Source organism: Bos indicus, chromosome 28 (assembly GCF_029378745.1).
Source record: "Bos indicus isolate NIAB-ARS_2022 breed Sahiwal x Tharparkar chromosome 28, NIAB-ARS_B.indTharparkar_mat_pri_1.0, whole genome shotgun sequence".
In the NCBI taxonomy this organism is placed as follows: Eukaryota; Metazoa; Chordata; class Mammalia; order Artiodactyla; family Bovidae; genus Bos; species Bos indicus.
In genome coordinates, this window is record NC_091787.1 from 14,907,749 (window position 1) to 14,933,124 (window position 25,376).

The 25,376-nt window shown below is 37.1% G+C and overlaps 1 protein-coding gene and 1 long non-coding RNA gene across 10 annotated transcripts in view; one reads left to right on the forward strand and one right to left on the reverse strand.

Annotated features, from left to right (window-relative positions):
- The window catches only part of LOC139180388 (uncharacterized), a 466,644-nt gene extending 455,941 nt beyond the window's left edge, over positions 1-10,703 (reverse strand). For 2 of the 5 annotated variants that reach the window (XR_011564644.1, XR_011564645.1), the window contains exon 1: positions 10,246-10,703. This is a non-coding gene — a long non-coding RNA (uncharacterized lncRNA). The remainder of the gene's footprint in view (positions 1-10,245) is intronic. The other 3 variants (XR_011564648.1, XR_011564643.1, XR_011564646.1) reach the window with 3 other exon arrangements.
- Positions 10,526-25,376, forward strand: part of PHYHIPL (phytanoyl-CoA 2-hydroxylase interacting protein like) — a 104,510-nt gene continuing 89,659 nt past the window's right edge. The window contains exons 1-2 of one of the 5 annotated variants that reach the window (XM_070782056.1): positions 10,526-10,967; positions 11,526-11,570. In XM_070782056.1, the coding sequence (XP_070638157.1) occupies positions 10,862-10,967; positions 11,526-11,570 (151 nt within the window). In that variant the 5' untranslated portion in view covers positions 10,526-10,861. Of the gene's footprint in view, positions 10,968-11,525; positions 11,571-11,630; positions 11,651-16,896; positions 17,032-25,376 lie in introns of those variants that run through there. The other 4 variants (XM_070782057.1, XM_070782060.1, XM_070782059.1 and 1 more) reach the window with 4 other exon arrangements.

The window sequence follows — 25,376 nt, forward strand, 5'->3', positions numbered from 1 at the left end:
CTAATGTCCTATAATGGTCCTATTAAGTATCATATCTGTTTTGTTTCATCTTTTGTTCATCCTCCCATCCCACATGGACATTTAGCTCCTATGATACAAAAAGAAAGAAAGAACGAGAGAGAGAAAGAGTGACTGATGCATGGATGTAAAATAGTGAGATAATATGGAACAAAAACCAGGGCAACAAAATGTAGCTTGTGACAAGAATGAAAATGTGCCTAGTCTCTTAAAAGTTCAGTTTCACAAGGTAATGGCTCAGTACTTAACTTTGTATCAGTCTGGTTCCTAGGAGTATTAGGACCTTTTCAATAGGCGTATTGTCTATGCAGTACCTCTGTACACTCAGTCTCTCCACTGGCTATGTTTGATTAAGGATCCTTTATCCCTCAGTTCTGAGACACCTTAAACAGTTAAACCACTAGATTAGCTGAGCAACATTTTTGTGGAGAAAAGTCAATGCGGTATCAAACTATGTTGTAATAAAATAAGTATCACATGAGAAACCAAATGATCTCACTCATCATTATAACAGCATCAACTAAATCCTGACAAGGCTGTCAGGTTTGCCCTATGACTATCTGAAATAAGGCTTTTTTATTGAATTTCATGGACTGTCAACAGCTTCCACACCATGTAAGATTAGCCCATGATCTGTGCCACAAAATGTGTGAATTCACAGATACTCTGTGGTTATATGACACTTATCATAAACAAAATCTTATTATCAAGTTTCATGACATACTATGGTTCAAAGATCTTAAGGACCAGAGAATAATCAAGAGACTACAGAAACTATAACTGCACTGCAGTAGTTATTCCATTTTTGATATGTTATGCATAATTAGCTTTAATATCATCTGTGATTTGTAAAAATGAGAATTGTGGGCACTTCTTTCAGCTTAAAAAAAAAAAGTTCAAGAAGGTCGCTCTGAGGAATAATAAATGAAAGTTACTGTGAAGGACTTTAAAATATGAATAGCCATACACTGCCAAATAATAATCAAATAACATTTTTAATGTGAACGAACTGAAAATTTATATAAAAGTACTTCCTTGTAATCAAACAGTTCAGATAAGTTGCTCTACTATAATCAGATCATTCCCATTATATTGCGTTTGTTCTGAACACTGTATTTTCAGAGGGAAATACATAATTTTAGAGCAAATTCAGAGTAAACTAAGGACTCGATATCCACTGAGTCAAGCTGCAATATCTAAGACTTGGACTAGGGAAAAGACGAATCAGAACATATAACAGTGTTTTGAATTATACAAATATGGCTATCTTGTGAAGAAGAATTAGCTATTCTCTGTGTCTCCAAGATAAGTGGGGAAACATCGACAGTGGAGGAAGTTTTTTATTTCATACAGTGTTTACTCTGGAGTTCCCTCTGGATACAACATGCTACTTTCAGGGGAAAGTTTTCAAGTTGGCAGACATATCACATACAATTTGGGCTAGCTATTGTGGAGAAGTTTCAAACATGCAAGTGTTAGAACAAATTTTCCAATCTTTAAGGATTTAACAATTTATGAATATCAGACAATGAATATGAACACACATTGGGACAAGAAATACACAGTCTCATTTATGTGTCCGAATGATGGGGCTTTAATAAGAAGACCAGAAGGTGAGAGTTATCTGGCTCCGTGGCCCTCACTACTGCTGCTTTCTAGTCGAAGCCTCTCCTGTGAATAGCTGTTGTGCTAAATTTTATGATGCCATCTCCTCTTGCTAAAATTAGTTAGCCAGAAGCAACTCCATTAATCTGCATTACAGGATAACAGCAATAACATGAGGTTAAGGGGAAATGTTGACATGGCAGAGTCTTTGTATCATCAAAGAAACCCTAATGGCTGTTCAATAACATGCACTAACCTCATGCATACATATGTACATTCGTAGAGCACTGATTCATCATTCATTGGATGTTACTGACTGAATCATTTTTTAATCAAACCTCTGTCCAGTATCGTGCATTGAACCTGGACTGGCAACTGGTTTCATACATGATAGTATACATGTTTCAATGCCATTCTCCCAAATCTTCCCACCCTCTCCCTCTCCCACAGAGTCCATAAGACTGTTCTATACATCAGTGTCTCTTTTGCTGTCTCATACACAGGGTAATTGTTACCATCTTTCTAAATTCCATATATATGTGTTAGTATACTGTATTGGTGTTTTTCTTTCTGGCTTACTTCACTCTGTATAATAGGCTCCAGTTTCATCCACCTCATTAGAACTGATTCAAATGTATTCTTTTTAATGGCTGAGTAATACTTCATTGTGTATATGTACCACAGCTTTCTTATCCATTCATCTGCTGATGGACATCTAGGTTGCTTCCATGTCCTGGCTATTATAAACAGGACCCTTGAGTCTGGAAGATCCCCTGGAGAAGGAAATGGCAACCCACTCGGGTTTGCCTGAAAAATCCCGTGACAGAGGAGCTTGGAGGGCTATAGTCCAAAGGGTCACAAAGAATTGGACATGACTGAGCAACTAAGCACTCACACGCAGGTAAAAAGAAAAGCAAGTGAAGAAACTTGTTAATAATTTTTCTATTGAGCACACATTGAAATGATGATATTTTGGATAATGAGTTAAATAAAACATTATTAAAATTAAAAAAAAAAAAACACAAAAAAACACCTCTGTCCACCCTGAAGTTTTTTTTCATTATGGATCTTGGAGCAGGCCTAGCCTCTAGGCCTATGTAGTCAGCAATGTTAAAATCCATTTGAGTGCAGTGGTTTTCTAGTGGTTTTGTTTATTCAAATATTACAGAGCAATTCTCAAGGCCAGAAGTGGTTGTTGAGTCAGAGCTTCTAACGACTGTAAATTTGAGCTACATAACATCATCGATGTTACAATACAATTCGAGAGAGAATTGGGTGTTTAGAAAAATGAGAGGATTTTTAGAGATCCTATGGGCATTTTCCTTTAGCTTAGGAAGAATTTCGGGAAACAAAATGTTAATCATTATAAAAGTCACAGCTCTAATTCTGCTGAGATAAAAATCCTAGAAAAAGAGTCATCAGGAAATTTCTGTGGTTATATTTAAGGGAACACTAACTAAATCAGGATTTCAGGGAAGGATTTTTGAGCTGTGTTTGAGGGGAACAGACTGGAGATCCTGTTTGTCAATAATGTAAATACGTAAGTGAACAGCGAAAAACTCAAAACTAGAAAGATACATCTGTGAAGGCAAACACAACCTACAACTGTGGCAAACTGGTTGTGACTATATACCTATAGGTCTCTACTCACGATACAGAATCTATTTTCAATATTCCCTGACATGACACTTAGGGAAAGCTGTGGAGCTGAATGCATTCTGAAATTATTCTGCTGTAATACATACTAAACAGAACAGGACAGAACACAGAAGAGAAAGGCATTCCATCAAAGTGGTTCAAGGTACAGAAAAGTTTTTTCTCATCTATTCCTCCCAAGATTTCTTCCCTTCAACACCAAATCCTTTTATATTTTAACTAGTGACAGCAGAGGGGATTCTAAGACATGTTTCTCTGAGAGTCATTTTTAATTGAGCTTTCGTTATTTACAAATATAGAATAAGGGCTAGATGTTGCTTTAGTTTTTAAGATTAATCTACTTGTGTATCACTGGCAAATAACTATTGGGTTTAAAGACGGAAGAAGTATGTTCAATACATTTGCTTCATGTGTCATATGATGCTGTACTGTAAAATTAACAGTTATAATATATAGCCATCATTCATATGAGCAAACAATTTAATGTTTTAAGCAAAATATTGAAGAACCTCTCCATTCTATAATTTAAAAAAATAATCTCAGAAAACAATAGCATACAAGCACTCTGTCAAATCCATTGCTTCCTTTACATTCCCAATTTTACTATCTTGGTCTGTAATATGTTATATTTTTGCCTGGACTATAATAATCTCCTAAAATCCTGTCTTCCTCCATTCCACTCATCCTATGAAACATGGGAGATTAACATTATAAAACACTGCTTTGTAACTGTCATATACCTGCCTTAAAAACTTCAGTAACTCACCATTAAATCTAGAACAAAAAACAGGTAGCCACTGTAATTTATTGAGCAAGTTCTGATCAACAAAGTGCTTTAGTGTGTTGATCTTAGTATCAGTCTGATTGAAAAAGGGAGATAGGAAGACTATACACATGGTAATTTCAATAATCTGGTCAAAACGACAAGAACTTAATATAGTAGCAATACTTATATTCTGGAATATTCCAGAAACAAAATCACATATCCAAGAACTACTGAAAAATTGTAATTATTTTGAGGATAGTTTCATTTAAAGAGGAAAATTTTAAAAAATCAGAAAACTGGGTAATAGTGACTAAAAGGATATGGCTGCCAGTGACAATAAAGGGAGAAATCAGAAAAGGGAATCTGTTTTGGGGATGAACTGATCAATTAGAAATGGTTAAGGAAATGTAAATAACAATGTTCATTAACTGGAAATAGGGAAACAGTTTTTGTTTATAGTTGGGAACTTGAGATAGAGATTTGAAGTTAAAGATGAGAATTTAAACATTAAGGAAACATTAAAATTTATGGGAAAGCATGCATTCTTGGAAGAAATGGCTTTCAACAGAGAGGAACATAATATCAGAGGGTGAACTTTACCAAACACCTACACTCAAGAGGGTAGCTTAGAAGCTAGAGTAGATAAACATTAAGCATATATGCAGGAAGATAGCCAATAGAGTCCAGTGCTATAGAAGTTCAGCGGAGATAAATTGCTGAAATATCAAAGAGGATACAAATAATAAAAGGTCTTTATATTCGGTGATGAGAAATCTTACAAAATCCAAAGATGATTTTGAAAAGTAAGACTCATAGTGGTGAGGACAGGTGATAAACTGTACAAGAATTAAAAGGAAACATGCAACAAGTTAACACTTTTATGGCACTTTACAATTTATAATGGGCTCTTTATATACCTTAGAAATTAAGAAAATGGATAGTAACTGGATGGTTCAAGGAACATAATTCTTAAAATCAAAGAGATTTGATAATGTTTATAGACCAAAAAAAAGTGGGGGGGGGGGAGGAGTGGAGTGGAATTAGAGGAAAGAAAAAGACCAAAATAGCTGGAGTGGGTAAAACTATTGATAGGAATCTAACTATATTCCACAAAACACAGGCACTGAATGGAAAGCAGAGGTGAAGGAAAAGTAGCAAGTTTTACCAAGGACCCACTGAGCTAAAGATAAGAACAAATGAGAAACTTCATTCTGCCTTTTTTTTCCCCCAGGAACAAGAGAGGGAGAAGGAGAGACCATCTCTTGAAAGTGAGAGAAGAGCTAGGGGTTTCAAAGAGAAGTGGTCTGCAATAGCCACGGAAATATTAAGCAAGCTGAATGCTGACAGCATGAATTTATAATGGGTTAGGTCATTATAGTTCTCTATCTTCTCCCATCAGTGTTTGATGGTACAGAATTAAGACTGTAGGAATCAAATATTGGGCAGAGATTTAAAGCTGATCATTTGTTTATGGGTTTGGCAAAAATCTATCACTGGATAAAACTGAAAGCAAATAAAACCAGGAATAATTTTTAAGTTTAAAATTAATTTTTAAGTTTAAAAATTAATTTTTAATTTTAACTCTTTAATTAAAATTTAAAAAATTTTAATAAATTTTCCCAACACACTAAATCATAAAGACATTCTAAATACAGATGTGCTTCATGTTTTGAAATAGTTTTGAAAATATTTCCAGAAATGTGTACTATAAAATTGACCAGATATTTCTTAATGGCATTGTTGGTGTCCCATAATAATATCCTAACTCTCTGAAATGCCTCACAGCTCATATAGTGTCATATACATTATTTCATTTGATCTTCACCCGCTCAGACTCTACTCAACTTGAATAAAAATAAAGAATTTAGAATATCTGAGTTGCTTTCAAGCTTGTCTCTATCAATCATGAGTTTTCTTTCACTCCACCATTTATAATCAAAGCTTAGAAAAAGTTATGGTAATGTTGTGAGATAAAGAAAAAACACTCTGTATTTGCTATGCATTTTTCAAAGTTTGCTCCAACCTATGGTATTGGTTCTCTATTTGCTCTCTGCCTAGTAATTTCAAAAGCTGGGTGGTGCCTATAGCTGTGGGTTGGGTCTTACATGACCTTGGCATCGACAAACTTACCTAAAGGACATTGTAACCTACTTTTTCTTTAGGTATGACAAAATTCTAGGCTAGCTGCAACATTACAATTAAACACATTAAAAGTACTAAATGAATTTCAATCAAGTAACTCATCAAATTGTACTGAAGTATCTTCTCAATGCACACATATAATATGTACTCAAAACTTACAACTTCAAGGGGCAAATAAGAAATGTTCAGGAAGAATACGTTTTATGTTATTGTAAGCTCAGGATGTATAAGGAAAGTGATAAAACTGTCAGAAATTAATGTGTTCCTGGGCTGCATTAAAGATGTCTGGCATATAAAGCAAAGACTGTAATAGACTACTGGGTATTTCTTTACATATATTTGTAGTACAATTGCACAAGCTGGAATCAAGATTGCCTGGAGAAATATCAATAACCTCAGATATGCAGATGATACCACCCTTATGGCAGAAAGTGAAGAAGAACTAAAGAGCCTCTTGATGAAAGTGAAAGACAAGAGTGAAAAAGTTGGCTTAAAGCTCAACATTCAGAAAACGAAGATCATGGCATCTGGTCCCATCACTTCATGGCAAATAGATGGGGAAACAGTGGAAACAGTGGCTGACTTTATTTTTCTGGGCTCCAAAATCACTGCAGATGGTGACTGCAGCCATGAAATTAAAAGACACTTACTCCTTGGAAGGAAAGTTATGACTAACCTAGACAGCATATTAAAAAGCAGAGACATTACTTTGCCAACAAAGGTCCAGCTAGTCAAGGCTATGGTTTTTCCAGTGGTCATGTATGGATGTGAGAGTTGGACTCTAAAGAAAGCTGAGCGCTGAAGAATTGATGCTTTTGAACTGTGGTGTTGGAGAAGATTCTTGAGAGCCCCTTGGACTGCAAGGAGATCCAACCATCATTCCATCCTAAAGGAGATCAGTCCTGGGTGTTCATTGGAAGGACTGATGTTGAAGCTGAAACGCCAATACTTTGGCCAACTGATGTGAAGAGCTGAGTAATTTGAAAAGACCCTGATGCTGGGAAAGATCAAAGGTGGGAGGAGAAGGGGACGAAAGGATGAGATGGTTGGATGGCATCACCGACTCAATGGACATGGGTTTGGGTGGACTCCAGGAGTTGGTGATGGACAGCGAGGTCTGGCATGCTGAGGTTCACAGGGTCGCAGAGTCGGACACAACTGAACGACTGAACTGAATTAAATATATGATATTTCCACACCTAGTATGTTCACCTATGAACTCTCACAAAAGTTAGAGTTATCCAGAGAAGTGTGTTCAGAGCGACAGAGGGACTCAAAACAATACAGTATCAAAAATCTTTGAAAGAACTAGGAGCATTTATCTAAAGAACTGAATATATATGGGCAGAAGGAAGAGGGATTATCATTATTGTGTATGACCAACAGAGAAGAAAATTAAGACCTCTGTATTGACCTCACAGTAGGCATGTTTGGGCTCAGATAGAGTAAGAGTCAAGGTTATTTCATTAGGATTTTAATTTACCATTTCTTAAAAGGTAAACAACTTCTTGCCAAGGGCTTGAACAGTGGAGAAGGGACTGAAATGGGATATATTAAAGATCATTTTCAAATTTGAGCCTGATTCTTCATGTTTAATAATAACTTAGAAATCATAGTGTGATTTTGTCTGTAAATTATAAACAAAGCCCTGTGTAAATAAAACAGGGATTTCTGGCAGTGGCAATAACCTATATGTACCACTTGAGTCAGAGCTTGAATTACTGGTAGGATTTTGACCGTAATAGTGGGCACCTCAAGTTAACAATTAAATGATGTTTTAAGTATATGGGGACTGGAATTACTCACACTGAAATTTAGGTATGAGAAGAAAAATAGAGAAGTTTCATTTTCTTATGTAATAATCTAAATCCTCAGCAGAAGGTCCTTTGGATAGAACGGTCTTATGCCCAGAAAGTCACCATTAATACTTCTCAAAACATTACCCCCTTTCCCATTATACAAATATTCTGTCTGACAATCTGTTCATGGTAATTTCCTTATCAAAGTCTTTTGACCATTTTCCATTCCCTTAAAATAAAATCCTTTTAGAGGCTTTCCTAACTAATCAGGCTACAGTGGGCCCTGTGTGTGCTTCCACAAGCTCCCATACTTGCTCTTTCATAATACTCATCATTTTACTTTTTAAATGTATATCTTTCCTGTTAAGATTTGAACTCATAGCTTACAACATCTTACGTACTATGTACTTATGTATCCTTGGACATATGATTCCTAAATATAAGAGTCATGTGTGTATATGTGTGTGTGCCTGCTCAGTCGTGCCCAGCTCTTTGTGATCCCATGGACTGCAGGCTGCCAGGCTTCTCTGTCCATGGGATTTTTCAGGAAAGAATAATGGAGTGGGTTGCCATTTCCTACTCCAGAGGATCTTCCTGACCCAGAGATAGAATTGCCTGTCTTGCTTCTCCTGCCTTGGCAGGTGGATTGTTTACCACTAGCACCACCTGAGAATACTTGTAATTATATGTATGAATTATATTCGGAGAAGGCAATGGCACCCCACTCCAGTACTCTTGCCTGGAAAATCCCGTGGATGGAGGAGACTGGTGGGCTGCAGTCCTTGGGGTCGCTGAAGGTCAGACACAACTGAATGACCTCACTTTCACTTTTCACTTTCATGCACTGGAGAAGGAAATGGCAACCTACTCCAGTGTTCTTGCCTGGAGAATCCCAGGGATGGGGGTGCCTGGTGGGCTGCTGTCTATGAGGTCGCCCAGAGTCGGACACAACTGAAGTGACTTTGCAGCAGCATGAGTTATATTTCTCATCTGTAAACCAATAAATTCGTAATCTAGCTTACACAGTTCCTTTTAAGATTTGTGAACTTAACGCTACTATGAAATTTGACACTACCCTGTGGTTGGGCTGACAATATCAATTTCTAGTCCTCCAGAGCCAGACCTTGGAACACAGGAAATTCACCAATAAGCACCATCTTGTCATATTTCTTGACAAGTAGTAATTTATTCTCTCCTTGAGGACCCCCCTACCTTGACGCAAAAGCTCTCAAACTACATGAAGGAGATCCATCTTCATTAATATCTAGGTTCATAATGAGGACATTTCACTTTATGATACCCAATTATCTTCCACAAATTTTTAACAACTTGCAGTTGTGCCAAATTTTCTCACCAGCTTATTTTACCTTAAGCTGGTTCATCTGTTTTATGAGGCTTCAATTAACTAGATTTAGTCATGTCATGGCTAAATGGATGTGACTAGAACGGATAACATACAGGAATCTTTGTGTAAACTGTTACTAACATTTAGGTTTGAAATTGCAAAGAACATGAAGAGACTTTAATTTCTTTTAAGAATACATACTCAAAAGAGGAGTGGGCACTATTTTTGATACCGAGATAGTAGTAAAACCAAAAACTATTCCAAAGAAGCAAATGGCAACAGAGATCAATCAGCAGTGACCTACACCTATTTTCTTTTAAAATTATTTGCACCTTCACCGAGTTATTGCTAAATCTTAAGTGACGTTAAAAACAATAAGCAGACAAGTTTAGGGTGGCTTAAGTAAGGCCATTTTCCACGAGGAAAAGGCTTCTTCCATATCCTTGAGGGCAGGTACTGTCTTTTCACCCTTCACTGACGCCCAGAACAAAGCCTGGCACAGAGTTAGCACTTACTAGTTATTCGGTGGGTGAATAAATGGATGAATGAATGACGCTATTCTGCAAAGCCTGAGCAATCAGGGGCTGGTGTCCCCGAAGCACGCTTGCTGCCTTTCCAGCAGGCTGGCAAGCATCTCTTCATTCCCTTACTTTTCTGGCAGGTCTCAATTCCCCTGTTTGTCCCTCCTTTAGGATGACCAAAATCCTGTCCCTAAACCGCGCCATTCCTCAGTTGATATGCTCATTTCTCGGACAGACGTAGCTGTTTCTGAGGAATGGCAGGCGGAACATGTAGGTTTGGGGAGGCGAATAGCCGGGGGCCTTGATGCGGCGAAGGTAGTTCCAACGCCCGATATAAAAGGGTCTGGACCCTCATTTCTCCAATCGTTGATAAACAAAACTGCTCACTCTCACCTCCTCGTGCAGACGCCGCAGTGCTAACCTGGTTCCGACTGACACCGTGAGGAGGGAAAAGAACGCCGAACCGCCCTCACTAGGAGAGAAGGGAGAAAGCGAGCGCTCCCCGACCCCCCTTGACGCCTGCCGTTCCCGTGCGCTCCACCGACCGACGACTCACGCGCGGGGTTGCGGGCGCCAAGACGCGAGGGCAGCCGGGGGCGCGTGCGCGCGGGAGGACCGATCGTGGGGTGGGGGCGGGGAAGGGACAGAGGCGAGCGCGGCGCGCCAGCAGGTGGGAGCGTCCTCTCGCGCGCGTGCGCGCCCCGTGCCTTCTCCCTCACGTTCTCCGCGCGCCGCGTCTCCTCCCCGCCGGGCGCGCGCCGCCTCCTGCCCTCGCGCCGGGTCTGTCTCGGTCTCTCAGAGCCGCACGCTCCGCGGAGCTCCAGCCACTGCCGTCGCCTCGGCAGCGGCTCTCCAGCCCGGCGGCTCAGCATCGGCCCCTCAGCGCCGCGTCCCAGGCCACCTCCCTCTCATCCGCCACTCCCCTTTCCTTTCCCGCCCTTCTCTCCCACACGGTCCTCGGAGAGAGCCTGGATACGAAGCAGGCGAACGTGAGAAGGGGGTTGGAAAAATGGAGGTGCCGCGCCTGGATCATGCCCTCAACAGCCCCACCAGCCCCTGTGAGGAGGTGATCAAAAACCTCAGCCTGGAGGCCATTCAGCTGTGCGACCGAGATGGTAAGAGCGGCCGGGACGGTGAGGATTGGCCGGGGTGGGGGTAAAGCCCGCTGCCAGACGCCGCGGCCACTGGGGCTCCCGCCGACCCTGCTCGCCCGGGCGGTAGGGTCTTTTGTTGTCCCCCTTGTGCAGTTGAACGCTGGTGGGGGCTCCCCTTCGCGCACCCACTCTCCCCTCAGACCCAGAAACAAAAGGACCCCGGGGCTCGCGGGTTGGCTGGGGAAGTCGCCGTGGTCCCCGGCTGCGGAGCCCCTCACCGTCCTCGTCCGCCTGGCTCCCGCCGAGGGGTTGCCCCGCGAGGGCGCCGTTCCCGCCGGCGTCTCCTGCTCCAGACCAGGTGTTTCCGATCTTTGCCGCAGTCCCGCTTTCCTGGGTCTCCCGGCGAAAGCCCTCGGGATGTTTCCAGCGTTGCCCCCTGCCCCCAGCACACACTCGTTAGCGGTCTCTACGCGGAAACTTACTAGTTCCTTTTTGAACCTCACATCTTCAGACTTCCTACATTTTGAAGTCATTTAATCCTTTCAAAATGGAATTTGAAGTGACAGTTTTTTTTTCCAGTGAAGGGGCAGAAGAGTGAGTTTCAGCACCAAGGACAGCCACAAGGTTCGTGGTTTGAAACTGTGATTCAGAAACTGTCAAAAATGTGTAATGGAAGTGGCCTCGTATATATGCCGTGATTCAGAGTATGTGGCGAGTACTCACCGTTGTGTCTTGATATTATATCGCTTATTCTATTGTTAAAGTTGACAGTCTCCTTAAAAAGGAAATTGATTAAACAGGTCTGAGCGTTAGAGGTAGACTAGTACAATGTGCAGTGTGGGTAGTTACAGCGCTTCTGTGTTATTAGTTGGAGTAGTTGGAGAGTCAGTGCTATTTCAGTAATGTGAAATAAAACTCCATTTGTAAAGAAGTCATCTGATTAGTACTGACTGATGTAATAATTGTAAAAAAATTATACAAGTGACAAAGGAAAAATAATTTATGTGTTGTCAAGATGACCCTGAACAGTTTTGACTGTAAATGAAATTAGTGTTTAACTGTGTATAGAGATGATTTTAAAATGGTTTTTAGTGATGGTTATGTAGATATACTAATAAACTTACAATAAGGTCATAAAATTGATCAGTATATAATCCAAGTAGAGAGCAGAGGTCTTGTTTCCAGTCATTTAAATGGTAATAACTTGATTAGGCGTTGCTGTATAGTACAGTTTAGGTCAACTGAACGCGAAATTTCCGTTTATTAATAAATTTAGGACAATCGCTCTTGGATTAATTGCTCTTTGAAGCCAAAGGCACTTTAAATAATTTTGAAAAAGGTGTAGTGTAGATAATAAATATTCTTGCAAAAGGTGCTTTCATTTTCTTCATCCCTAGACTGTTTTGGTCACCATAGTAATAAGTGCACATATTTTTGACATTAACAATTCATTGTTTTGGTATTCCATATAGGAAGTTGCACTATTGGACTGTACAGATTACTTTTAACATACCACATAGAAAGTCCTATGGGTTTGTTTATACTTTTGTGAAATGATTTTGTAATGTTACCATTGTAAATATTTTTATTTTCCTATGCTGCTTTTTACAGAAAGCAATAATAAAGGTAGACTTTATTTTCATCTGCTTCAATGATTTATCAAAAGCTCGTCACTGTAGTTATTGGAAATAGGCAATTCATGGTTGCTCCTCAAAAGTCAGTAGTTAGTACTTAAAATTGCACTTACCAGATGTTTCAAAGATACTAAGAAAAATAAAGTTTTTTTTAATGATCTTTACAGAGTTAATAATGTACAAAAATTAATGTCCTGCATTTACCATGTCTCTTCTCCTAGAGTATAAGTTATTTTATTTTGGTAATGTTTTTTAGTTTCTATGATTCACATTACTAACCCTGCAAAAATGAATGAATTATGTAACATTTAATTGGGGATGTACTGGCACTAGGCAGTTTGAAAATTACTACTTATTTGCAGACTTCTAATAGATTCAACACATTAAATAGAGTTTCATTTTATAAAATAGCTTATGTCTTCAAATACAAAGGGCTCTGTTTATTAAAAGATGTGTAAAATGTGAAGATAGTTCATGTAAAGATTTTGTTAAATGCCTAACTTTACATTTTGTGAAACTCTATATGTCAATTCCAAAAATGTTAAGTTGACATCATAGGAATAATTTAAAGGAGATGATATAGTTACTTTCACAGAACAATTTTAAAATGTTACATTAAGTTTTTCAACCAGATCTAGTCATACTTTTATATTGAGAAATTTTCAGCCAGATGAATTTGCTTCCTTCATTTCCTTCCTTTCACCCCCTCTCCAATCTCATTGTTTTACTTCTGGAAATATATAACACAAAAATCTGTGGCAGATCTGTTTTGCATTTAAGTACATAATGAGTTATATTTTCATAATTGTATGATTGTAGAAATAAATATGTCTTGTTTGCTCTGTACTTTTCCTACTTTAATATGAATCTGATGATGGGAAAAATTAGTGCAATATTAATTCCTTAGAAGTGGAATGAAGTAGAGTAAGAGAAGATACCATGTGATTGTTTAATAAACATTTCCTTTTACCTACTCCACTTACAGATGTTTTTATAATGTTTTGCATTTTACATCAACTGAGAGCTATAGCTGCTGGCAAACATAACTATGTCTTATTGTCTTATGCTTCCTTGGCGCTCCTCTTTTATGTTTTTTTTTCCCTTGTCATTTGCCTTTTTTCTTATCTGTTTACATTATTAGTAACAATTTACAATGCTTCTTTTTCCCATCATCCCTCAAAATGCTTAATAGTTTCTGAAGAATTTGTGATAGAGTCCAAGTGGTCATATAATTGGATATTTTAATTAAGCAAGAGGGTTTTCATACACACATTATCTCATGTGTAGTTTTATCCTAGGTATGTGTGCTCTGGTTGCTAATACAAGGCCCTGCCTAGATTTCACTTATAGTTCAAAATGAGGATTCTGGACAGACTTCTATTAGAAAACCTCTGAAGATGTGCTGTTTTCTTACAACATATTTCTCTGTTATAAGAAAAAGACTGTTTCTGTTCTTCTTCTCTTGTATGTTGAAGTGGCTTCAAGTGACGTATATGATACACTTCAATGGTGAGTTTTCAAAAAAAATCAAAATAATTTATCTGGAAGCATTAGTAATATGGAAACTTATTTTCAATTTGTTTCTTCTCATAGATACTTTAGACCCTCACTGACCTGTGGCATTTCAGAACAGCTCTGACCCCACACATAGAATTCTACACTGCTTCTCTTCATCTTTTTTTTTTTTTCATCGTACATATGGAAGCTTTCTTTCCTTGCTGTGGAGGAAAGATTCATCTTTATGTTGCTTTATATGCATCCAAGCTCACTCCACATATTTTGAAAGATAAATTCCTTTCAATTTGGACTTTACCTTATTTACCTTATTTATAAATCAGCTGAGACTGTCTTCTTTATTGGCGTGTGAATTAAACAAATTTTAAGTTTGAAAACAAAAGGTAATACAGGAGTGTTTAGTAACACAGTGCTGTATTAGATCATTCTTAATGGTATGTTTTAAAGCAGATGTCTAGGATGAATACTCGTAACTATTACCTTTCATAGTATAAGAATTTAAGGTAGGCATTACTGAGTCTCACTGACATGCGTGTAGCATGGTGGTAATACCATTTTACATTCAGACCTCTCATGAAATGTTGACTCTTGATACATATATGATCTTAGGAAAATTACTTAATCACTTCTTAGCCTCAAGCTTTCTCATGTAATATGGGTATAAAATGTCAGTCCTGTAGGGTTGCTGAGATAATTTAAGTATTATAAAACAGTTCTTGACACAAAATAGAGAATAGTAGTTATTTTAAATGGAATATTATTCTCCATATACCTTCTTGAGTTGAACTACTGCTTTATAATTCTTCATTATTTGGCCAATATTTGGTTTAGATGTTTTTTAAAAATTTCAGTTGTGTTTTATGTAGTAAATCTTATGTCACTTCAGTTTCATAAGTAGTCAATGGAAGCTAAATTCTGAATTTTAAATGAACAGTAAAATCACAGTTATAGTACTCTAATCTTTGCTTATGTTTTTCTATGACATCAGTTATATCCTTCTCAACCTTAATCCTAAAATCTATTTTCAGCTTCTGTTTGAAACCTGCTGTTTGCTGTTTTTCATGTACATTGTGACCTTGATACCTGCTTTGAGTAGGTATTTGCATCAGAGAACGTCTGTGTTCTTGATTCAACAAATGTTTTCTTTCTTTCTTTTATTTTTTTTAAAGTATAGATCTGTACTAGCACATGTGACCTCTGGGTTCAATTATTTGACCCAGATATTTACTATGGAGATGCTATGAATTTTTATTAGTGTGAAAACAAAACTAAACTAAAAGAAACAAGCAAACAGCTTGAAAACCATCAGATTATGTTAGACAAATTTATATTTTTGGTAGGGGTTCTAATTCATTCCCAGAGAAGACCAGGAAGTTACTAGAGTAAAAGTCTCATCAAAGCATATGTGACCAGGCTCCCTCCAGTGGTAGAATGACTGATATGTCATAAGTTGAAACATTCTTGCCTAGGTAATTAAGCCAATTAGAAATTCACTGTGTAGAATACTATCTAGAAAACTTTCAAGTCACCTTTAAAAAAAATCTTGCTGGTATTTCCTTCTCTTTAGGCCTAAGCTTTATTTTTTCATATAACTTTAGGTAATAGTTTCATGATGACTTTTATATTTTATCTTGGATTTCAGGATAATAATAATAATAGCAGGTACATCAGTTATAGCAGTAAGCATGATCCTTCTAGTTTTTTGTTTTTCTTCTCTGTCCTTAGTAAATGTATAATTTGTTTTCCTTATATATTTGCCTCTTTCTTTGGTTTATTTTCCATTTCTTTTAACTTTCTCTGTAATCATTTTATTGTTCATAAATTTAAATTCTGTCTTTACTACTATAAAGCATTTGGCTCATTTTAAGAGTTTAAAATATTTTGTTAATATTAGACAGTAAACTGTCCTATTAACACATACAAGAAGTAAAATTAGTATTTGGGGAGGACTTCTAGCAGAAATGTGATGAAAGAGTTGAAGAGTCTTGACAGGAAAAATAGACAGCCTCAGCTTGTTCTCAGTATGGGAGGAGAGTGAGTGGCAGTGGTATAAAAGAAATCTAAAAATAATTACCCAAAATTTGTGATTGATTGAATTTTCAAGCCACATGAAAAGTGACCAGTGGTAACTGTAGGATTTTAGATTTAGGAAATCTGAAGAATCATTAACAAGAATAAAATTAAAAAAATAAAAAGGTAAGGGTATTTTGACATCTGATGACAGTATTTTACATCTTAAATTTTAGGCCTCAGTGGACATCTAAATGCATCCCAAATACTTTTCCAGGGCTGCTTCCCTCTGAGAAATCATTCTCAGAATAGTTTTTATGTACTGTTTTCTCATTATTGTTTCAGTGTGGACGCTCACAAGAAAATCCATTTACATTCTTCTTAGACACTCCTTTTCCTTCATTCTCACTATTCCTGCTCTTTAAGGCTATTTATCATCCAATGATAATATTTTGAGAATCATTAGTAAACTACTTGATACAGAGGATTATGAAATAGATTTTTTTGAGTCATCTGCACGAAGATAGTTTTGGAGTCTTAGGAGACTTTTCTCAGGGATGTAGTACAAAGTGAAAAGAACATGTACATTAAGGTATTTGAAGTCTAACGTGAGAGACTTCTTTGGAAGCATATATTAAGCCTTTACCAATTCCACCTATGTTCTGGGAAAAGGGTTCTAGAATGAAGAAGAGAATTGGTCACAGAGCTATGTATTCCACTGAGGAGACTAGAACTTGGCTGAACAAGGAAGATTAGAATTTGACTTAGGTTTTAGAGTGACCTCCGAAGAGCTTTGTGTCTCTCCCCTTGAAGGTAAGGAATGATCAAATGCTAGGGAAGGCCAAGTTGAACCTCAAAGATGAAATGTGCAATTCAGGCTTGTTAATGCCGACAAGTACTCTACGTTTTGAAGTCCCTCATTAGATGTGAGTTGAACAAAAAGCATCACACTCCAAATTGTGGTTAGTTTGTTTATGATGTTATGACTACTTGGACCAAGTTTGTGGTTCATTGTAAAGGGTTGTGGGATTTTTGCATACGTCCTGTTACTTGAAGTGTTTGTGGAAACTACTGTAAATAGATCTTTTTGTTTTCTATAGCCTATGCGAGTGTTGTTATCTAATAATAGTAAGAAAAGCTTATAATTTCCCTCAATGTATGCCAGTAAAGATCAGGCACAAAATATTTTTCAATATGCTTACCATGATTTTTCTGGAAAAATACTGCCTTACCTTCTCTAAGCCTGAATGTTGGTAAATCTCCTAGTCTTTAACAGTTTTAAAGCTGATGATAAATGCAAAGAAAAATGACAGACTATTTTTGAGCATCAAGTATGTGATATGTTCCTCGTGATTGCATTTTCGAGTTATATCTGTGATGTAGAACAGGGATCAGCAAGTTACAATCCTTGGGCCAAATCTGAAAACCTGCTGCCAGTTTTTTAAATAAAATTTTATTGGAATAAAGCCATGCTTATTTGTTTATATATTGTCTATGGCGGCCTTCTTGCTAAAACATCAGAGTTGTGTAGCTGTGGCAACAGACCACATACTCCACAAACCTTAAAATACTTATTATCTAGCCCTTTACACAAAAGGCTTGCCAACTCTTAATGTAGAGGGCTAAGAAAATAAATTAATATCTCTTGATTGGAATAAAAATATTGAAAGAGTTTCTGAAAAAAAAATCATAATATTTTGCTGTTATAGATTACCAGGGCTTTAGATTATGCTGGTCAGGCAGAGTTCTGTGGAAAGCTTAAAAACCTTACCAGGCAATAATAGGAAACAAGCCCTAGTTTTAATTTGAAATCTAGGCATCATATAAATAACTTTAGAAAGAAATACTAGTTCTGCATCACAATCTCATTAATAAATATGTTTTAAAGAATCAAACATGATGATACAAACTTTGAGAAATACATTTATATTGATACATATTACAAACATTTATGTGTGCATCATATTCTTCCTTCTAAACCAAATTCTTATTGAAAAAGACTCAAGGTCTTACTCGTGTTTCTGTTTCCATAATCTCACATACTACTTCTCAGTCTGTCTGTATTTTTTTTTCAGTGTTTAACCTAAGACTGTCTGATACATTATAAAAATAGAATAAAAATTAATTATTAGAAAAATGAAATTTAAAAGATCCAAAAAGATTCAACAGACATAAAATTTACTGTCAAATTCATATACAAGTTTCCAAATGCTTAATCCTAATTTTTATATTTATCTCATCACAAATTGATAAATAGTTTGCAAACCACACTTTGAGCACAATAGCTAGAGGATGGTGACATTCTATCCTATTGAAAGCTTAATTTTTAGGTACTGAACTTAACCAGTTAATATTCTCACTTTGTTTCCTTTTGTTTTTTTACTTGCCTTGTATTGTTACTGTTTATACATGTATTACAAGTTTAGGATCTCTGTTAAGAATTGGAAAAAGGATCCAAGAATGTGTAATTTGGCTCCTGCATTTAAAGAATTTACTGGCAGTTAGGGAAATGATACATTTAAATAGATAAATACGTGATAAGTATATAATAGTACAGAAGAAAAAGTGGTTAATTCTGTCTTGAGTCTCTCAGATGACTTCACAGAAGGAAGCAACATATTTTGTGGGTATTAAAATTTAAAAATTTGAAGAAGCAGAATAAGAGCATTTCTGGCAAGATAAGTGCGTATATAAAGGCATAAAACCATATATGTCCTAGGAATACATAGCACTTAGTATTGCTAAAAAAGAGATATTCCTTATGAGAAAATAAACTAAAAGCTAGTTAGGGAGAGCTGTTAATAGATTATGCCATGATCTATAGTTTGTATTTATCTAGTTTGAAATCATACTAGTAGACTCCAAACTTTGTAATTTGTAGAGAACCTTTTAAAGCAAAACCACCACATTTTAGAGAATTCTTAATAAGTAAAAGTAGCATTTTATTAGTATACACTTATCCTGAAATTAAAAACATACCTAGTATTTCAAATAAAGTCAATTGATCAATGGATATAGTTAGAAATTAAAATTAGCAGTTTACTTGAAAGTTGTTACTTTATATCAGCCTGAATATCCACTTTATTTCTGAATTTTATTTTTATTGCATTGTGTCTAGGAAATTCTGGTTCATACAGATAAGTAGTGGCAAATGATAATGTTCTTAATTCATTTTCTCTTCTCAGAATACTCTTTAAATAAATTGATTCAGACTTTAGAGAAATAGTAAGTTGTTGTTTTTTTTTTCCCTCAACTCAAAGTGTAAGTCCTTTTGGAGGGAGGTAATAGAATTGACTCATCTGTCAGTTCATTTTGTCATTGTTCAGTGTGAAAATAATGTATCTTGTAATATTCTGAAATATTCATTGATAACATTTTTTAAATGCTCACATTTTTTGCTGATCTCTTAAAAATTTCAGAAGAGCTTAATTACTTGAATGACGACTCAAGTGTAAGGATCAGTTTCATTATTGATACTTTATATGTATCTATAAGCTTGGTAACATTTGTGACTTTTGTCAGATTGAGGTTTTTCAACTTGTTGCAATGCTATATAATCATATTAGTGTGCCTATTATTTATATTTGAAAGATATTTGTATAAAAACTTTTTAATGACTAAAGTATTTCTTGTTTCTTTTGAAGTATTTATATTTTGCTTCAGGACATCTATTTAAGTTTGGTATGAAGAAAACGAATTTTGAAATTTTCTATCTGTAACAATACAGTTAACCCAGGAAAAAAAAGAAAAACCCATCAATTTAAATGATAATCTATGTGTGATTAGGCAAAACTGTTTTGAAATAAGTTAGTATCCAATCCTTACTAGTGAACAGTTAGTACTTAATGAACGCTGGCAAAAGCTTTTATAGGAGCTACCACTTCTGAGATTTTAAAATTTTTATCTACTTCCTTTAATAGAGTTGTCTCAACAATTCTTACAGTTTAGTTGATGATGTGTTAAAAACTGATTTAAACATTAAAATTTTCTTGTTGTTTGTATGTTGGTTTAGCATCCTTGAATTGACCTATTTGAGAAACTTCTACAAAAATAAATGCAGAGATCTGCCACATTCAAATTCTAATGCAGTTAAATTGGAAAGATTTTACATAATTTCAACATTTGAATTAATCAAGCATATGTGATGAATAATTTTGTATTTTCTGCATTTTTAGACATGTACCACTATTTATTTGAGTTTTTTATAACAGTTTACTAATTTAACATATTTGTCATACTGTTATATAGGATTTAATAAGACTTTTGTCCAATCATGTATGCTGTTGTTCATAGGTAATATGGTGACTTTATTCTGAGCACATTTTAATTCCTAGATTTATAATAATTTCATATACACTTTTTTTTTCCTTCAAAATTGTGGAACTTGTTAAAGACTGTATCATTACAGGTTTCCCCTTGATATGCAAAAGCAGAGCTTTCTTCTGAAAGCTTTTGTAAGCCAAAACGGTATAAAATGAAGAAGCAGTTAACTTGGGACACATATTGCTAATGTATGCACAAAATAAACCCAGATAAAGCATAGATGCTCACAGACACAGTTCAGAGCTCTGGGACTTGATGCTGTTATGTGGAGTGTAGTTCTCAGGAAAGGAACTTGGAGGTGCAGCTCTTCCTGCTTGGGGTGCACACTGCCTCAGTAGTGGCTCCCTGCCAAACAAACACTGAAGGCTGTTTTTGATTTTTTGCCTCATCTTGTAGAGGGAAAATTCTCTTTGGATTTTTGTGGCTGGAAAAAACAGGTACTAGTGTAGATATTTTGTAAAAGTGAAGTGACATAAAGCGAAGTCTTGGGAAAGTGGAGGATAGCTTTATTTGCAAACCTTTTTAAAATTTGCCACTGCAATGTAAATTCTACTGACAGATGACTGTCATTGAACTTTGGTACAGTGTTTTAGCTTTGAGAGCTCCCAAATGTTAGCTGAAAGAGCAACTGTTACTAATTAATAGGAAGGCTTTGAGATGTCTTGAGTGAAATCGGTCTCAATATATCCATGTTAACACCTATGTAAGATTCCTGCTTTTAACGAGGGACCCACTTCTAGTTTTATAGGTAATTATTTTTTATAACCTATACTGGAAAAAGTAGAACTATAACCCAAACTTAGAGTAACTCTATCACATGTGTAAAGAAATACACAAAATTCATAAGCCCTTCTATTTAACTTGTTCTAATGAGCTAAAGGGACAAATAGATGCACCTGAGCCATGCCTGCAACTAATTGAACACTGCTTGCAAACCCATAATGTTTGCAAAATTTTACTTGAGGGTATACTTGTTGAATAGAAAACAAACATGAAATATGATCAGAGCCACAACCTTTTTATACATTATGCCATTTTGTGTACTGAAGTAGCAGGCCAAGTTTTATTTTGATGTTTACCCCAAATCTCATAATTCAGCACAATTTAATATATGCTTTAACTCAGTTTTTAAAATAGTTCAAAATTATTCAGAAGAAACTTAAATGATAGTGTTTGCTGAACCTCTTAATCACCTTTACTAAAAAATATAAAACCATTTATCAGAAACAATTTAAATCATTGGATCTCAGCATTTGTTACCAGGAGGACTTGGTGAAGCAGGCTGCTCTCTCCACCCCTGAGTTTCTGATTTAATAGTTCTGGGGTGGAGCCCAAGAATTTGCATTTCTAACAAGTTTCCAGGTGATGCTGATGTTGTTGAGTCAGAGACCACACTTGGAGAACCACTGCTGTAGGCAGCATAACCAAAGAAGTCCTTAGGTAAGGAAAAGTTATTTACATGTTTGGTTTTAATACATACAACCATTTGAGGAATGAACTGGAGTACTGAGCTCAGGAATCTCACCACTTATGGGGCAATTATAGATAAAAGTATTATTTAGAAAAGGAAGATGAAAATTGAGAGTGGAATTGAACATTTTTGAAGTAAAGTCTGTTGATTTTGTGATTGAACTGAAAGTGTGAGATATGAAAAGGAATTGTTGTTGATGGCTAAATTTACTAGATTGGGTACATTCTGATGCCAGTAAATAAAGTAGTAATTGTTGGAGTGAGTGTGCAGGAGAAGTCTTGGTATCAGAATATTAACAAGCTATTAAAGTCTTCTGAACAACTTAGGTTTCAGATATTTATGGAATACCTCTGTGGAAATATCCAGGAAGCTCTTAGAAATACCTCTGCCTTATTGGAGTGTGTCTGAGGATAAAGATGGAATTTGATAGTCATTTTCAAGCTGTTTTTCTACTGCTTCTCTTTCTCCTTTCCTGTGTACTGTGCTCGGTCTCTCAGTCATGTCTGACTCTTTGTGACCCTATGGACTGTAGCCTTCCAGGCCCCTCTGTCCATGGAGTTTTCCAGACAAAAATGCTAGAGTGAGTTGCCGTTTCCCACTCCAGGAGATCTTCCCAACCCAGGGATCGAGGTCATGTCTCCTGCATTGGCAGACAAATTCTTTACCACTGTGCTACTTGGGAAGCCCCTATCAAATGTTTTTTACTTCATCTTCTAATCAGTCCTTTAGAATCATACTGAGTTGTTGAACTGCTCATTAGAGCAAGTAAATTCTAATGTTGGCATAATTTTTTGTGGTGTCTAAAATGAGCATTGAATTTTATATATTTTATATATATAAATTTTATGTAATTTGGGGAGTTGTTATTTGGGGCAGTTAACATAAAAGAAAACAATTGACCTAAGCTCTATACTTGATAGATTTCTTTCCCTTATATCACCTGGAAAGAGAGTTAAGTATATGATTTTCTGTGCTTACTTTTGAGTTAAATTCACCCATTCCAGTCCATTTTAGTTCACTGATTTGTAAAATGTCAATGTTCACTCTTGCCATCTCCAGTTTGACCACTTCCTATTTACCTTGATTCATGGACCTAACATTCCAGGTTCCTATGCAATACTGCTCTTTACAGCACCAGACTTTACTTTCATCACCAGTCACATCCACAGCCATGTGTTTTTGCTTTGGCTTCATCTCCTCATTCTTTCTGGAGTTATTTCTCCACTGATCTCCAGTAGCATATTGGGCACATACCAACCTGGGGAGTTCATCTTTCAGTGTCCAATCTTTTTGCCTTTTCATACTGTTCATGGGGTTCTCAAAGCAAGAATACTGAAGTGGCTTGCCATTCCCTTCTCCAGTGGACCACGTTTTGTCAGAACTCTCTGCCATGACCTGTCCGTCTTGGGTGGCCCTACACAGCATGGCTCATAGTTTCATCAGATTGGTTAGATTTCTGTGATTGTGGTTTTCAGTCTGTCTGCCTTCTGATGGAGAAGGATAAGAAGCTTATGGAAGTTTCCTGATGGGAGAGACTGACTGAGGGGGAAACCGGGTCTTGTTCTGATGGGCAGGGCCATGCTCAGTAAATCTTTAATCCAGTTTTCTGTTGATGGGCCATGCTCAGTAAATCTTTAATCCAGTTTTCTGTTGATGTTTCTGTTCTGTTCCTTGTTATTTGACCTGAGGCCAAACTATGGTGGAGGTAATGAAGATAATCTACTTTGAAAGGTCCCATGTACACATTGCTACACTCAGTGCTCCCAGCCCTGCAGCAGTCACCACTGACCCATGCCTCTGCCAGAGACCCCTGGACACTCATGGGCAAATATGGGTCAGTTTCCTGTGGGGTCACTGCTCCTTTCTCCTGGGTCCTGGTGGGCACAAGGTTCTGTTTGCACCCTCCAAGAGTCTGTTTCCCCAGTTCTGTGTAAGTTCTGGCAGCTCTATGTTGGAGTTAATGGCGACCTCCTCCAAGAGGGCTTATGCCATACCCAGGTCTACTGCACCCAGAGCCCCTGCCCCTGCATCAGTCCACTGCTGACCCGTACCTCCTCAGAAGACTCTCAAACACAGTTCTGTCTCAGTCTCTATGGCGTCTGGGTCCTGGTGCACACAAGGTATGTTTGAGCCCTCTGAAGGTCTCTGGCGGGTATGGAGTTTGATTGTTAACGTGATTTTGCCCCTCCTATCATCTTGCTGGGGCTTCTCCTTGGCCCTTGGAGGTGGGGTACCTCCTCAAAGTTGCTCCAGCACCACGCAGCTACCGCTCCAGTGCCTCATGTCTTGCTGGGGCTTCTGTGCCCTTGGACGTGGAGTGTCACCTCACAGTCACAATCAAGGCAAATTGGAATTGGTCAAACAGGAGTTAGCAAGAGTGAACATCAACATTTTAGCAATCAGAGAACTAAAATAGACTTGAATGGGTGAATTTAACTCAGATGGCCATTATATCTACTACTGTGGGCAAGAATCCCTTAGAAGAAATGGAATATCCATCATAGTCAACAAAAGAGTCCAAAATGCAGTACTTGGATGCAATCACAAAAATGACAGAATGATCTCTGTATGTTTCCAAGGCAAACCATTCAGTAGTGCAGTAATCCAAGTCTATGCCCAGACCAACAATGCTAAAGAAGCTGAAGTTGAACAGTTCTATGAAGACATACAAGATCTTTTAGAACTAACACCCAAAAAAGATGTCCTTTTCATTATAGGGGACTGGAATGCAAAAGTAGGAAGTCAAGAAACACCTGGAGTAACAGGCAAATTTGGCCTTGGAGCACAGAATGAAGCAGGGCAAAGGCTAATAGAGTTTTGCCAAGAGAACACACTGGTCATAGCAAACACCCTCTTCCACAACACAAGAGAAGACTATACATGTGGACATCACCAGATGATCAATTCAAAAACCAGATTTATTATATTCTTTGCAACCAAAGATGGAGAAGCTCTATACAGTCAGCAAAAACAAGACCAGGACCTGACTGTGGCTCAGGTCATGAACTCCTTATTGCCAAATTCAGACTTAAATTGAAAAAAGTAGGAAAACGACTAGACCATTCAGGTATGACCTAAATCAAATCCCTTATGATTATGCGGAAGTGAGAAATAGATTCAAGGAATTAGATCTGATAGACAAAGTGCCTGAAGAACTATAGACAGATTTGTGACATTGTACAGGAAGCATTATTCAAAACCATCCTCAAGAAAAAGAAATACATAAAGGCAAAATGGTTGTCTGAAGAGGCCTTACAAATAGCTATGCAAAGAAGAGAAGTGAAAGGCAAAGGAGAAAAGGAAAGATACACCCTTTTGAATGCAGAGTTCTAAAGAATAACAAGGCGAGATAAGAAAGCCTTCCTCAGTGATCAGTGCAAAGAGATAGAGGAAAACAATAGAATGGGAAAGACTAGAGATCTCTTTAAGAAAATTAGAGATACCAAGGGAACATTTCATGCAAAGATGGGCACAGTA